A 17,263-nucleotide genomic window follows, 5' to 3' on the forward strand; every position below is an offset into this window, starting at 1 on the left:
CACAGTTGTGGATTATTAATTTTCTGGCATATTAATAGAATTACGGGTAACATGTAACCTCTCAGTCTCCAGGACCATAGGGTTTCCTCCACTTAGCATAACTGGTTTGATACACACACACACACACACACATATGCCCACACTCTAAAGAGTCATTCAGCAGGTGGCATCTCAGGAGTGCTCCATTACTTCTCTCCTTGGTGGGCCAGGTGTAATCATGGAGGACACCACCTGGATGGCCAACCACTCAGGAAGGTCAGAGTTCATCCTGGTGGGAATCTTCAGTCAGTCCTAACACCCAGCAATCCTTCGTGTGGTCATTTTTGTGGTTTTCCTGATGGCCTTGTCTGGAAACACCATCCTGATCCTTCTGATATGCTCTGATGCCTGGCTCCACACCCCCATGTACTTTTTCATCAGTCGGTTGTCTCTCATGGATGTAATGTACATTTCCATCACTGTGCCCAAGATGTTCTTGGACCAGGTTATAGGTGTGAACACCATCTCAGCCCCTGGATGTGGGATGTAGATGTTTCTCTGTTTGACACTGAATGGATCAGAATGTTTCCTCCTGGCCACCATGACCTATGACGGCTATGCAGTCATCTGCCATCCTCTCCGTTACCCTGTCCTCATGACCGTAGGGTGTGTCTCCTCTTAGTGTCTGGCTGCTGGTTCTTGGGATCTGTGGATGGCTTCTTTTTCACTCCCATCATCACCATGACCTTCCCCTTCTGCAGATCCCAGGAGATCCATCATTTCTTCTGTGAGGTCCCTGCTGTGATAAAGCTCTCCTGCTCAGACACCTCCATGTATGAGACACTCATGTTCCTCTGCTGCGTCCTCATGCTGCTCATCCCTGTGACCATCATTTCAGGCTCCTATGGTTTCATCCTCCTCACCATCCACAGGATGAACTCAGCAGAGGGCTAGAGGAAGGCCTTTGCCACCTGCTCCTCCCACATGACTGTGGTCACCCTCTTCTATGGGGCTGCCGTCTACACCTACATGCTCCCCAGCTCCTCCCACACCCCTGAGAAGGACATGGTGGTGTGTGTCTTGTACACTATACTCACTCCTGTGCTAAACCTTTTGATCTATAGTCTAAGGAATAAGGATGTTATGAGGGCTCTGAAGAAAATGCTGAATGTGGGACCTGTCTTTCAAGAAACCATGAAGTAGAAAAACTGATATCAATGTATTTTCCATCTCTCTGCACATGACACATTTATAATCTTATATCAGCATTACTCTTTATACTTTCATAGCATTGTGTCTCATACAATTTCTACACCTCTTTTTAAGAGTTGCTTCCATGTTATAGAATACTTCAATTTCTAACCCTTCTCTATTCAAAATGCATTATACAATCATTAATGTTACATTTATGAGAATTGATAATTGCACTGCTGTAGAAGAATATCTGTATTTTTAGGAATATATAGCAACAATGTGTACAGCAAAAATATCATATGAAACAATGAAATTGATTTAAATGACAGGGGAAGAGAGAGAGAGAAGTGATAAAACAAAGAAGGTAGAATATAAACAACTTGAGAGTTTTGGTAAAGAGTATGTGGGTGTCATTTTTACCATTCATATCAATAGTGGTTTTCTGTGAAATTATTCTATATAAACAGTTAACATATCAATCCTCCCTCTTTTTGAGTTTTTATTTATTTTTTCTTTATTTTTTGAGAGGTTTGTGGAAGTTCACTTGCATGAGCTGACATCTGAGCTAAATTTTAAATTTTTTAATTTATTAATCAAGAAAAGATGGCAGGATCTAGTAACCATAATGTTGGCCATGTAATTGTATATAAAAGACAGCAAAATAAAAAAAAAGAAGGCAGGATATCCGAGTCAAACTCATTTATTGATTCAATACATATTTATTATACTATATTGTAATACAAAAATATGTATATATTATGCTATATTATAATTCAAAAATTGGTAAATAAAATTAAAATCTGAATATTACATATTTGATATCCCCAGGAAATCTCCCCAAGTGTAGTCAAAGTGTATGATGTGCCTTGATGGCCATGGGTATGGGGTGCAGCTCGTAAGGACAAATCTGTGCTACCTATGATCCACGAAGCTCAATAACAGGGACTGAGAGCAGAGCGTGGAACTCAGAGTTAAATGATGACTAGATGTTACCTCAGTGGAGTGTAGGAGGCTGGATCGTGGGGAACTTGCTCAGAGACAAGATACCCCAGAAAAGCATGAGCAGCAGACACACAGGTATCCAAGCAGGAAAAGGAAATATTCCAGTGGCCCTTCCTTTCATGCTTTATATTATAGACTCATTTCTTAGCCTCTGTGATCTATAAGTTTACAAACAGTATTGAAAAGACCAGAATAACACTTTAGTAATGTTAAATATATAGCAATCCGTTGGAGAAGTGAACAGTGGAGGTCAGGGGAGCAGGTGAGTATGGACAGGGAGCTGAACGGTGTTGGTCTATGTGCACCTGGACACACTGAGCACCAGGAAGGCCTGTGCGGAAGGTTATTTGGAGTGTGTGGGGCCTTGGACCAGCTTCACAAAGCCACAGACATGGTTGCACTCTGACCATGATTAGTTGATGACTGTAAACTATGGATCTGAAGTGTTTGGGGAGACAATGTGGAGGAATTTCCAATATTTTTGTCACAGTAAAACAGAACTAATAAAATATGCATTCTTCTAATCTAAGTAATTGAAAAGCACATGTATCACTTCTCAACTCAGCAGACCATAAAGATACAGGTATTCATGGTTCCACTAACAACACACAAAATATAGGGAAAATTATGAACAAAATTTAAACAAAATGTTGGATGCTACCATATTCTTCAAAAAAGGGGGATTATGGGTCGGCATAAGGTGAAGGGCATAAAGAGGTACAAACTTCTAATTATAAGAAAAAATTAGTCAAAGTAATAAAAGAGTAATACAGGGAACATAGCAAGTAATGTAATAACTTTGTACAGTGACAAAAGTTAACTACAGTTATTGGGGTAAGTGCTTTGTATGTAAGTGTCAAGTCAGTATGTTGTACATCTGAAACCAATATAATATTTTATATTAGCTAGGTTTCAATTTAAAAAAATATGACATAGGTAGTAACTCTTGGGCATCAACTTTTGCATTTTTTCCCTGAATATGTCTCCCTAGTATGATAAACAATAAATCAAAAATGGGTTTTACATCAAACTAAAATCTTTGCACAGTGTAGGATACCATAAACTAAGTGAAAAGACAGCCTACTGAATATGAGATTTATTTGAAAATTATATATGTGATAAGGGATAAACATACAAAACATACAAAGCACTTATACAACTCAACACCAAAAAGGAGACAATCCAATTAAATGGGGGCAGAATGTCTGAATAGGCATTTTCCAAATACGAAGGGATGACCAACACACAGGAAAAAAACTCTATGTAACTAATCATCAGGAAATAGATATCAATAATAATTAGAACCACTTTATACCAGTCAAAATGGGAATAACAAGTGTTGGTGAGTATGTGGAGAAAGAGAAACCTCATGAACTGTTGGTGAGAATATAAATTTGTGTGGTCACTAGAGGAAAGTGTATGTAACTTCCTCAAAAACTTAAAATAAAAGTCCATATGATGCAGTAATTCCAATTCTGAGTATTTACACAAAGAAAATGAAAACACAAGTTTAAAAGTATGTGTCTACCCCTACCTTTATTACATAATTCCATGCAATAGCCAATATATGGGGCACCAAACTCCTGTGCCCTAAAAAACATGTGTCTATCCCCTTTGGAAAATGTTCAGATTCTTTGAGAATTTTCAAATCAGATTTTTTGTTGTTGTTATTATTGGGCTCTTTGAACCTTTCATATATTTTGGATACTAAATCTTTATCAAGTAAATCATTTGAGAATATCTTGCCCCATTTAGAAGGTTGTATTTCATGTTGATTGTGTAGTTACTGTCAATATAGAAAGGTGTTTTGAAACTACTGACTGTGTTTGCTTTTCTGTGCTTTCATCCCCGTGTCTAATTTATATAATGATTGAGGTTCTGTGCCCATTTATCCCCTTCAGCTTTTTTACCCTCCCAACCCAGCCCCTCCCCCATGGTGATAACCAGTCACTTCTCCATGTCTATGAGTTTACTGCAATTTGTATTCATTTAATTGCTTTGTTTTTATATCCACGTGTAAGTGAAATCATATGGTAGTTTTACTTCTCTGCCTGGCTTATTTCACCTAATATAGTGCCCTCAATGTTCATCCATGTTTTTCCAAATGGCAGGACTTCTTTCATTTATGGCTGAATAACATTCCATTGTGCTTCACCACCAATTCTTCTTCATATATTCAACTATTGATAGACACTTTTGTTTCTTCCATATCTTAGAGATTGTGTTTTCTTTGGGTAAATGTCTATATGTGGAATTACTGGGTCATACCGTATTTCTATATTTGGTATATTTTTTTGAGGAGCTTCCTTACTGCTTTCCACCATGGCTGCATCCATTGACTTTCCCAGCAACAGTGCAGAAGGGTTCCTTTTCTCCACCTTTGTCAACGCTTGTTATTTTTTGCCTTTTAGACGGTGGCCATTCTGACAGGCATGAGGTGATATCTCAGTGGTTTTGATTTGCTTTTCCCTGATGATTAGCAATGTGGAGCATTGTTTCATGTGCCTGTTGGCCATGTGTACGTCTTTAGAAAAATGTCTATTCAGGCCCTCTGATCATTTTTAATTGGGTTATTCATGTTTGGTGTTCAATCATATGAGTTCATTATATATTTGGTAGTTAATCCCTCATCAGATAAATCATCCGTGATATATTCTCTAATACCATAGGTTGCCCTTCTGTTCTGCTGATGATGTCCTTTGCTGTATGGAGCTCTTCAGCTTGATGTTGTCCCACTTGTTCATTTTTCTTTTCTTTCCCTTGCATAAGAAGTGTCCAAAAAAATTAATTGTTCATGCCCGTGTTCAATATATTTTTGTCTATTTTCTTCTGAGTGTTTCATATTTTCATGTCTAATATTTAGGTCCTTAATCCATTTTTAGTTTACTTTTGTGTGTGGTGTTAGGTATTAATCTAGTTTCATTCTCTTGCATGTAGCTGTCCAGTTTTCCTAAGACAATTTACTAAAGACACTGTCTTATCCCCATTGTATATTCTTTATTTTTTAGCTTTAAAACATAATTTATTTTAGTTAAAAACACTTAAACCACCATACCACAAAATGTTCTGAAACACAGGTAACCATAGACCATAAATGTGCATATACTGCTTTGATTATTACAATGATGTGTGTTAGCTGAATGAAAATTTATAAAAGCTAAAAAGACATAATATGATAAAAAACACTTGGCTAAGTCATGACAAAATTTTTTCAGCACTCAAATAATAGAAATGTATTCTTGCACCAATTGCAAGTGCAGTTAATAATGAAATTAGGGAATTGAAAGGTTGAAAGGAGCTTTAAACATATTCACTATCTCTTAAAAATTAGACCAAGTAGCTGAGAATACAAAAGAAACAAAAACAGTCCCAACATATACACAACAGTCTTTTTTTAAAAAAATGACTTCTGATTTAATTCTTTTCTAAAAGCTTTAAGGGTGCTGAGATCTTTATTATAGATTATGTATCAGCTCCTCTTTGGCTATGAGGTGTGTAGTTTTGTTCACTACAGACATCAGTGAGTTCAGTTTCTGAGACCAGTCATTTAATAAATTATTTGGATCCTTGTTTCTCTGGAAGTAGATAATTCCTCCCAACCTATCTACTCTAATGAAGATGGTCTTGTTAACTACTAGATTTTAGAGAAAACCCTCTGACTCATCAACAATTAGATCCAGAAGTTGAGCCATCCTCTTCATTGTTATCCTTGCATAATACTTGGCCATTATTCTAATATTATGTTCAACAACTCTGTCCTTCAAATCTTTCCACCTTTTTTCACCTTCCTTTGTAGGACCAAAAACATCAGTGGCAGGATGCTCAAGAGAGCATCTTTTGTTAATTCCATTCCATAGTCTTCAACAAGTGGGGACCAACGCATCAACTCTGTTGTGGTGAAAAGCTTTAAAAGGTCCTTGTATTTAGGGATTTCTTCTAAACTTCTTGTCTCCACTTATTCGGTGAACCTAATCTGACTGTTCATTGTCAAAAGGAGCCAAGATAACATGGAAGACACACTTTTCAGAACCTGTTGCCACATTTCACTTCCTGCCCTCTGCAAAGAGGATCATACATGTCGTGCTCGCAAGTAGGCAAACAGGAGCCCTCAGGCTGATCCAGCTGAATCATTAAGTTATGGTATTTCAACTGTAATTTCTCTGTATTTTCCTCATGGAAAAACTTGGTGTTAATTCTCTTTCTGATAATTTGGATACGGATGTAATCCTTCACAGCTGGGCAGAACCTATTTTGCTTCAAAACAAACTCCACTCGCTTTTCCTTTCCTAGTGATCCATCAGTTTCCACCTGTAACTATTGTAAAATGGAGGCTGCCTATTTCACATCACTATATCACTCTTTTATAGTTGCTAAAGCTTTAGTCAGTCAGCACCCTCAATTAAAGGATAAAATTTCCTTCTGTAACCATTCAGAGAGTATCAATTAATTGAAGTTTGTTTGGAAGGTCTATACTTTCATCAACATAAGAACAGCACTGTTGAACAGTTTGCAACAGCTTGTTTTAACAGACTCAATATTTTTGACAAAAGTATATTATTTTAGTTCAGTAAATACCACTTTTTAGCTTCACGAAGTACAACTTCACTACTGAAACTAAGATATGGGATGTGGACACCATATAAGAAGCACAGTGGGTGTTTTTCCAAAGAGACAAGGTTTCAGTGACTTTCTGAGGCCTTCCTTTCTCTGCCAGCTTCCCTGAACATGGGCAGCCCAAATCCCTGTGTGCCCAAGCCTACCTCTGCCATGGCGATGTGCCCATCAGAGCACCACTGTCCCAGGCTGAGCGCCCCCAGACATCCCCCTATGTCAGCCTGACCGGAGCCCCACTGTATACTCCTGCCTCCTTTGTCACCCATTAACTGACCTTATATGTATGGACTCATGTCTGTGCTCTCAGCTCTGTTCCATTGATCTTAAGGTCTGTTCTCCTGCCAGTACCATACTCTTTTGATGACTGTGGCTTTGTAGTATAGCTTAAAGTCAGGAAGCATGATACTCCAGCTTTTGACTTCTTTCTCAAGATTGTTTTGGTTTTTTGTGGTGTTTGTGGATCTTTATAAGTTCTAGGCAATGGAAAAATGCTCTTGTTATTATGATAGGGATTGCATTGAAATTGTAAATTGTTTGGAGAGGATGCCATTTGGAAAATGTTGTTTCTTCTTATCCATGACCACAGGATAGATTTTCCTGGCCTATTTGTCTTCTTTATCTGGTTCCTTTCAGTGCAAAATAAGATGTTTTATTTGAAATTTTCCTTGTTACTTGAAGTTGGCTTTTATTGCTATGAACTTTCCACTTATAAGTAGTTTTGCTGATTCTGATAGAATTTTTAATTTAATATTTCTGTTTTCATTTGTCTCTATGCATTTTTTTGCTCCTATGCTTCCTTTGATGAGTTTTTGGTTGTTCAGAAGCATGTTGTTTAATTTCCACATTTTTTGTGGTTTTCCCTTTTTTTATTTACTTCATTTTGGTTTCATATCAGTGTGGGTGGGAATAAAATATTTATGAATTTATCTTCTTTAATTATTGAGAATTCTTTTGAGGCTTAAATGTGATCTCCCCTGAGCACATTTTATGTTCACTTGAGAAGAATCTTTGTTTATTGATTATGGATGGAATATTCTGTATGTATCTTTTTAGACCATCTGGTATAATGTGCTATCTAAAGCCATTGTTTTGGATTTTCTAAGCCAGTTGATATTCTGTTTGGATGATCTAGCATTGATGTAAATGGAATATTAAGCTCCCAGTTAATAACTTTTTACTGTCAACTCCTGTTTCAGACTGTTAATATTCATTTTACATATTTAGGTTCCCCTTTATTGGATTCATATATGTAAAGGTGCTGTATCATCTTGCAGGACTGATTCCTTTGTTATTATGTTAGGCTCTGTTTTGTTACACTGTTCTTTTTCCAGTTAATTTCTCTTCTATGATAATAGATGCTTTATTTTCACTCCCATTTCCTGGAACGTCTTTTCGTGTATCTTCATTTTCATTCTGTGTTTATCCTTATTTCTTAAATGAGTCTTCTTATGCTACATACAGATGACTTTTTTTTTTTTTGGTAAAAAAAAACCATACCCAATTACATTTAAAGTAGTTGTGTATACATACATATTATTGCCATTTGGTCAATTATTTTGTTTTTCTTTTTGTAATTACTATTCTTTTCTTTCTCTATTCCCTTGTGGTTTTGTAATGTTTTATTACATTTAAGTTACTTTCTTATTCTCTTGTGTGTAATTACTGTAATATTCACTTTCACCATGAGGATCTCCTGTGACATCCTATGTGTAACAGACTGTTTTGGTTGAAAGCAGTCTTAGTTTCAATACAATGCAGAATTCAACATTTTCACTTTCTCACATATTTTGTTTTTGATGTGATGTTTTACATACTTTTATTTTATGCATCCCTTAATTATTGTAATTTTCATAGTGCACTACTACTTTTTCTTTTGATCTTTAACTTTAAATATTCGTATTTTGAAAGTTAGTAACTATCATATATACATCTTATATTTCTTTTGCTCTTTTATATAAATTTTCAGTGATGAATTTATGTTCACATGTTTTTTCATCATTAAATAGTGCCATTTCATTTCAGCTTATAGAAGCCCCTTCCATGTTTCTTGTAATAAGTCTGGTTTAGTTCATCTTGTGAGAAGCCCTTTAGGTTTTGCTTATTGGAAACTTTTCTTCTCTCCATGTGCTCTGAGTGACGGCCGTGCCGGGTGGGGCACAGTCGGCTGGGGGACTTCTCCTGTCATGCTTTGAATGTGCCATCCAGCTGCTTCAAGTGCTGAGGAATTTTTACTGAAAAGTCTGCTGATAGCCTTATGGTGCTTCCTTTATATGTAGCAAGTTGTTTGTTTCTTGCTACTTCTAAGATTCTCTCTTTAATTTTTATTTTTTCACATTTTAATAAGAGTGTGACTTTGTGTCGGGATCTTGGTGTCGTCTTATTTGGATGAGTAGTTGGGTGAGTAACTTGGGTAAGTTCCACTGTGTTTTCTTCCAGATCACTGATGTATTCTTCTGTTTCATCCTGTCTCCCACTGAAACCTTCATTTATTATTCATTTCAATCATAATATTCTTCACCTTCATGACTTGTTTGGTTCTTGCAGGTATTTTCTATCTGTTTTTAAAATTCTCAGCATTTTCATCTGTTATTTTCCTGAGTTCAGTAGACATATTTATGATCATTACTGTGAACTCTTTGTCATGGAGATTACTTACTACAGGAAGTCACCAAGCATGGCAATATCATAACCCCAGTTTTTGAAAGTAAGTTCTCTATTACTCACTCTGACATATTCCACTAGTACCTGAGTTGTGGAGATGCAAACTCAATTTTTGTTTCAGCAAAAGTGAAAACAGTTATTAAAGTGTCAGTCACTTCACTGAGGCACTTTTCTTCATTAGCATTCCCCTTGCTTGGTATATATGTGATGAGGTACTTGAATTCTACCAAAATTGGATCTTACCAGTTTTTCCAGTATATTCATTGTTTGAAGACATTTGCAACGTCGTCCTTTTAGAACAATTCATCTTCAGGTTGGAAGGACATTTATACTGGATATAAGTTCTAAGTTAATTTTTTTAATTCAATGTTTTCAATATGTTGCTGAAATTTGTCCTGGTTTGCATCATTTCCTAGATGTGCCTTTTATTTTTAGTTATATGCTTTGTCTCTATGACGAATCTTTTTCATCAGTGATTATATGTTTATTAATTATGATACATCTTTTTGCTTCAGAATGCTTCTTGTGCTTGAATTTTTGTTGTTGCTTGCAATAGTGAATTCATCATTTTTGTCAAAAATGGAAATTATTTCTCCATTATTTCATCAAATCATTTTTATGTCTACCTATTTTTTCTGTATTTGACATAGTAACTACATATATGAAATATTTTAAATATTCTCACATTGGATAGATGTTTTTTCCCAGTATTTCTGTTCTCCATATCATTTTGGATAGTCTTACTTATTATGCCTTAATATTTACTCTTATTTCATCTTGAAGTGCCCTGGTTATTTTTTCAATTCAATGTATTTTTCATCTCACATGTAATAATTGTATCATTAGTTGGTCAACATTTTATTTGTATATTTACCTTGTCTCTTACATGGTCAAAACTTTCACTACCTTCTTGAATCTGTGGAATGCACCTATAATAACTATACAACAAATTATTTGAGAGATGGTCATATACACACAAGCCACTCATTTAAAGTGCATAAGTATGATTTTAATGCATTCATAACTACTTGTAACAATTTCTTTAGTTACTTCTAGCATTTTCACAAACTTCAAAAGAAATCCAAACCAGTTAACTATGAACCTCCTACTAACTCATCCATTCCAACCCTAGGCAAAGAATAATTAAAATTTGGCCTCCACACTTTATGTATTCTAAGAGATTCATAAGATGGAATTACATAATGAAGGGCCTTTTGTAGCTATATTATTATACATAGCATATTTCTTTCAAAAGTTATGTTGAAGCATGCATCAGAGCTTCATTGCTTTACATGGCCAAATAATATTTCATTGTATGTTTACATGATACTAGTCCATTCATCAGGTGATGGATATATTGTTTCTCTCAATATTCTAATGTTTCTGAATAATGGTGCTATGTACTAGATTTCATTTGGATATGTGTTTTTGTCTCCTTTGGGAATTATTTAATATTGGGGCTTCAAGGTCATATGGCCAATCTTCCTTTCATTATTAGAGAAAATGCCACACATTGATGTCCATAGCAACTGCACCAGTTATATTCTCACTGGTATTGCATGAGATTTTCATTATAAATGTCACTAATTAGGACATTAATAGAATAAAATGTTTAAAAACACTTTGAATGGAGAAAGTGTATGAAATCAAAGAATTTTGAAGAATACATATACAATTCATAAAAGAGGTTTTAAATTAAGATGATACATCATGGTATGAAAGTCTAAGGAATAGCATTATCATAAGACAGGACAATAAAAACATTTAGAAAAAATTAAAAACAGAAAATCATGCTACTTCATACTTTCTTGAAAGGTGGATCCCACATTCAAAACTTTCTTTGGAACTGTCGTGACATCCCTATTTCTGAGACTGTGGATTAATGGGTTTAGCACAGGAGTGAGTATAGTGTAAAAGACAGATACCACCATGTCCTTCTCAGGGGTGTGGGAGGAGCTAGGGAGCATGTAGGTGTAGATGGCAGCCCCATAAAAGAGGGTGACCACAGTTGTGTGGGAGAAGCAGGTGGCAAAGGCCTTCTTCCGGCCCTCTGCCGAGTTCATCCTGAGGATGGTGAGGAGGATGAAACCATAGGAGCCTGAAATGATGGTCACAGGGATGAGCAGCATGAGGACGCAGCAGAGGTACATGAGTGTCTCATAGATGGAGGTTGTCTGAGCCGGAGGCTTCATCACAGCAGGGACCTCACAGAAGAAATGATCAATCTCCCAGGATCTAAGGAAGGGGAAGGTCACGGTGATGGGAGTGAACAATAAGCCATCCACAGATGCCAGAGTCCCAGAGCCCGATGCAAGGAGGATGCACACCCTGTGGTTCATGAGGACAGGGTAACGAGGAGGACGCCAGATGGCTGCATAGCGGTCATAACCCATGACAGCTGGAAATAAAAGTTCTGAACCTGACAGTGTCACATAGAGGAATATCTGCATCCCACATCCAGGGGCTGAGATCATGTTCACACCCGTGACCCGGTCCACAAGCACCTTGGGTACAATGATGGAAATGTATGTCACATCCATGAGAGAAAACTGGCTGATGAAAAAGTACATGGGGGTGTGGAGGCGGGCCTCAGAGCATATGAGAAGGATCAGGATGGTGTTTCCAGACAAGGCCATCAGGAAAACCACATAAATGACCACATAAAGGACAGCTGGGTTTTGGGGTTGACTGATGATTCCCAGCAGGACGAACTCTGACCTCCTGTGTGGTTGGCCATCCAGGAGATGTCTTCCATGATTTCACCTGGCCCACCAAGGAGAGAAGTAATAGATCACTCATGAGATGCTACCTGCTGAATGACTCTTTAGGGTGTCAGCGTGTGTGTGTGTGTGTGTGTGTGTGTGTGTGTCTGTGTGTGTGTGTATCAAACCAGTTATGCTAAGTGGAGGAAACCCTATGGTCCTGGAGACTGAGAGGTTACATGTTACTCGTAATTCTATTAATATGCCAGAAAATTAATAATTCACAACTGTGGGACAAAATAATTGGGAACTTGGAAGTTATCAAAGTTCAAGATCACGAGATGACCTCATGATATGTCATTAATCCAGTATGGAAATTTGCATAGTCATGGGTTTATACAAACACAAAAAGTGAATTGTTAAAGATGTGATATCACTTTCTAAAGTTTTTGTTACAGGACACAGAATTTTACTAACATCTCTGGTTTAATACCCAATTAGGCTCTTAAAGCACTTGAAGATTCATTCAATATAAGGAAGGTTTTACATTTCAAAGTGCATGCAAATACTGAGTTATTACATTGTACATTGTACACCTGAAACTAATATGTTATATGTCAGTTTTATACTTCAGTTTTTAAAAAGGCTTAAAAAGTAACTGAATCATAGTTCGAGATAATCCACATGAATTTCTGAACCCTCTGTGCCTGTGAGACTGGGTCACACATTGAAGGAGTGAAGTTGGGTGGGTTGAGCTATATATTCAGAAGTAGCCTGTCGGCCTCACCAAGGAACCCTTTGGACATCCTAGGGGAAATGTTAGGAGCCCAGACTCTGAAGCTGTACTGCAGCTATGGGTCCAGCTTATCCTGCACCCCTATTCCTCTGTCCACTCTACATAAAATGAGGGCAAGCACAATGATCTCATGCATGGTTAGGAATAAATGAGCTAAAATTATGGAGGTGGTTAGATAATGACCAGTTACAGTGAATACACATATATATCACTATTTTAAATAATTAATATATATAGAGAGAGAATTATGCAGAATTTATGCAAGCGAGGGCTCTTGTTTTTCTTGTCTGGTGATATAAAATGCAGTTAGGTCAGTTCACCAATTTTAGTATCTATATATGCTTTTGACGATTTGTATTTCATAATTTCTGTTTTCCTAAAAAGTTTATGCATGAATTTGTCTATAGATTTATACTTATATTATACATACTTACATGTGTATATAGACATATATAATTTTTATAATTATAAAAACTTTAAATTAATAAACACAAGTATATAAATATAAATGAATATGCACATATAATATATTTATTTTAGTCCTGGTTAAGCAGAACTTTATGCTGATATCCATTTTTCTTCTATATAGTACATGTTTTTCCAAGTTGCAATTCATCATCTTAAAACTTCTACCATTTGCTGTAAATATCAGGGGACAACGAATAGGGTTGAAGATAATTTTCATGAAAACTGAGATGCGATGAGGAAATGGAATAACATGGAGAGATTCCTGACTGATTCCAATTCCCCATTGGCCCCTCGGTCCTGCTGCTCACGGGCAGCTTCTGATTCATCTGAAGATGAATCAAAGACAAATTAAAATTCATTACACATAGGGAGGTCACAATCTGTCTATTCAGGAACAAATGTTACATAAATATGACTTAAAGTAGAATTCTAAAGTAACTACAATATAAATAAAATGGATGAGAGATGCAAAAGCTATCTGATCTTTCTTAAGGGAACCAGTGACAGTTTATCTGTATTTTCTCATGAAGATTAGATCTCTGCAGATTTTCAGTTTCTGACAAGTTAAAATGCAGTGAAGGGGGAAATATGGGCTCTTTTTTCTGGAAAGAGTTGAGAGGCGGCTACATTTCAGGGATATTTCCCAAATATATTTCACATGTCAAATATATTTTATACTACTGCATTAATTACAAATGTTAATCACTAAAATCAATTTGTTAATAAATTGTATTTATTTAGGCTGTTAAAGCCGCAGACAACCCTCACAGTGACTTCAATTTCTTAATGTAAATATCCAAGAAATACGGACATATTGTGTTAGAAAATTAATCATCTTTCAAATAGCACCCTCACTGCATATGGATTCTGAGCTCTATGAAAAAGTTAAAAACAGTCCAGTTAATTGCAAAACAGACCTGTTTGCCAGTCTATACTTGTGGTCAAACTAAACAACGGCTAGCAGAGGCACCAGTCATGTGAGACCTTCAGCTGTTTGCTGAGCAAGTGGAGGAAGAGTGGAAGGGAATTTGGGGTCACTAGGAAAATCTCTGCTTCTCCTCAGTAAATGGGGATCAGCATCACTAGGCCACAGCAAGCAGCCCACGTGGGACACAGACCTAGAGGGAGCAGTGTGTGCACCACCCTCAGCAGCGGCGCCCACCCCATGCAGACTGACTCTAACGCAATTCCTTGAGTTTCATGGAAGCAGTTTAGTGCATATTTAACTTGAGGTCATGGATAGTGTCTGTGGCATATGCCAAACCTTTATTTGAAGCTGACAACATTCCAGGAATTGTCCTAATGCTCACCACATTCCGTCCTTCCCAGGAGCCTATAAGGTACCTCAGCTTACTTTGTTCTTTTACATGATAAAAGCTTCAGGTTCTCAGAGTATCTGCCTAATGCCACAAACCAAGCAGGGTGAGAACTCATTTCAGCCCATGATTGGGCCCTGCAGGCTGTGCCTCTGCCTCAGGTCTCTTGACAGCATGGCCTCCCCCCCATGGGGGACGACCTGGTGTTGGGCACCCAATTTCAGCTTTCCTGAGGAACTATAAATATGATGGAGACACTTGTTTCCAGTATTTTATAAACCTCAGAAATCAACTCAAAGTAATCAGGATATATATATATATATATATTCCTTTGTCCACAAATAGTTGGAAAACAAAAATTCCTAACATTGCAATGTATACTGCATTTCCTAATATACTGAGTACATACATGACATATAAAGAGATTAAGGGAAAATATACTTGATTTTCTACTTAAATACAGATGACAGGTAAACATTTGATGAAATATTTTTAACAACTAATAGAATGTGTCAGAAGCAGAATAATGCAAAATAATAATTACTCTTTGCTCTTGCAATTCCCTGTAGTTCTGTGGCTGAAACCACCATTTGTTGACGTTATTCGTCTCACCCGGATGGGCTGATGGCGCATGTCCCGGTTAAGTGTACAAAGGAAGCAAGAGAGTGACATCATCCCTGGAGTTACTATGCCCGCTGAGGGAGTGGCTTCTTTTTATGACAAATCTCCTCTGAGACTATAAATAGGAATGCAATGAAAGGAGCTACAGAAGCCATTGGGTAGCCCTGCTGTGATTGTTTTGTTTCTCTCTCATGTCTTTAAAGAAAATTTCTTACTGTTAATCACAATACACATCCAAAACTTAATATTGATAATAATCACAAATACCAACTCATGTAAATCCTTAGCTATGAAAAGTAATTTCATATATATATGTATACATATACTTTATCATTTAAAGTTCAAGTAAAATTGTGAATAACTCGTTTTTCTTTTTTGCTGATAAAGAATTTGAAACTAATAGTTCAACTGATTTTTCAAAGACAATACCACTAGTCAGTACTCTGGTTGAAAGTAAAACTAAGTTCATTTCCTTCACATCTTTCTCATGATCTCTGTTCTTTAGATTACTGATTTGTATATTTTATTCTGTTCTTTACATGAAATCCATGTTAATTTAATGCTACCTCATTTTTTCATTTTTTTCCAATTTTTATTTTTAAATTTATTCATATTGTTGATATATAATTGGCATACATCCTGTAAGTTTAAGATTTGTAATAGGATGAATTGTTTTGGTATATGTGGCAAAGTATTAACCACAAAAGATTAGTTAATATAGCCTTCAACTGATATTATCAATTTGTTGTTGCTGTGGTGAGAAAATAGTTCTATCCTCATTGGAATTTTCAAGTATGCAGTGTAATATTTTACATTATAGCCACCATGATGTAGCTAACATGTATAAGTTATGTTGATTTGATAAACATTATTGATAAATTATTAGAAGTATGCTTTACCTAACACTTCCATCACTTCTCATAATTATGATTTGTTTTGGTTAGAACATTTAAGACCTCTTTGAACAAATTTTGGTTAAATAATGAGCTGTTTATCAAAATCATGATGCTGTGTATTAGACACTTAGAATTTACTAATCTTTTAATTGACAAATACCTCCTCATTTATTCTACCTGCAGCCCCTGATAACAACCACTGTATTTTTGCTTTTGTGATTTTGTCTTTCTTAGATTCCATATACAAGAGAAATCATACAATTTGTCTGCCTCTGTTTGACTTATTATATTTAACATAAGTAAAAGGGTTCATCCAAGTTGTTGCAAATGCAGGATTTCCTTCTTTTTCATGGCTGAATAATTCTCCATTGTCTATATCTGTATCTGTATCATTATATCTATTTATCCATATCTATATCTATATCTATGTCCATATCTATATCTACAAGCATACCTCACTTTACCATGCTTCACTTTATTGCGATTCACAGATTTTGTGTTTCTTATATGTTGGAAGTTTGTGACATTCCATTGACCAACCATTAACTCTATTTATCAAACAGAATTTGCTCATTTTGTTCTGTGTCAAATTACACTAAATCTCACAGTATTACATACTCTTTTATTACAAGTATATTTCTGAGGATGATCTTTGATTCAGTGAACTTTGATGTTACCATTGTCATTGTTTTGGGGTGACATGAATCACTATATAACATGTAAAAATTAACCAGCAAATATTTTTGTGTTCTGAATCCTACACCAACCAGTGGTTACACATCTCTCTCCCACTCCTCAGGATTTCCTATCACCTACATGACAATAATTAAGTTAGTCCAATTAATAAATATACAATGGCCTCTAAATATGCAAGTGAAAGGAAGAGTTGCATTTGTCTCAATTTAATTCAAAAGCTGGAAGCGAGAGCATAGAGTAAGAAATTCATGTTCAAAGAGATAATGGGCCACAGTCAGGCATCAAGTACCACAGTCATCCAAGGTGTGGATGAAAAGG

The 17,263-nt window shown here is 36.2% G+C and overlaps 1 protein-coding gene and 2 pseudogenes across 1 annotated transcript; 1 reads left to right on the forward strand and 2 right to left on the reverse strand.

Annotated features, from left to right (window-relative positions):
* The first annotated feature begins 217 nt into the window (after positions 1-217).
* On the forward strand, positions 218-1,182 carry LOC118969113 (olfactory receptor 2T29-like; annotated as a pseudogene).
* A 4,448-nt stretch (positions 1,183-5,630) lies between these two features.
* On the reverse strand, positions 5,631-6,829 carry LOC108385970 (26S proteasome non-ATPase regulatory subunit 12 pseudogene; annotated as a pseudogene).
* A 4,414-nt stretch (positions 6,830-11,243) lies between these two features.
* On the reverse strand, positions 11,244-12,086 carry LOC108406685 (olfactory receptor 2T5-like). The gene has a single exon (XM_037002384.2). It carries the CDS (start codon positions 12,084-12,086, stop codon positions 11,244-11,246), a length of 843 nt encoding a protein of 280 aa, XP_036858279.2.
* Positions 12,087-17,263: the final 5,177 nt, after the last annotated feature.

Source organism: Manis javanica, chromosome 14 (assembly GCF_040802235.1).
Source record: "Manis javanica isolate MJ-LG chromosome 14, MJ_LKY, whole genome shotgun sequence".
Lineage (NCBI taxonomy): Eukaryota > Metazoa > Chordata > Mammalia > Pholidota > Manidae > Manis > Manis javanica.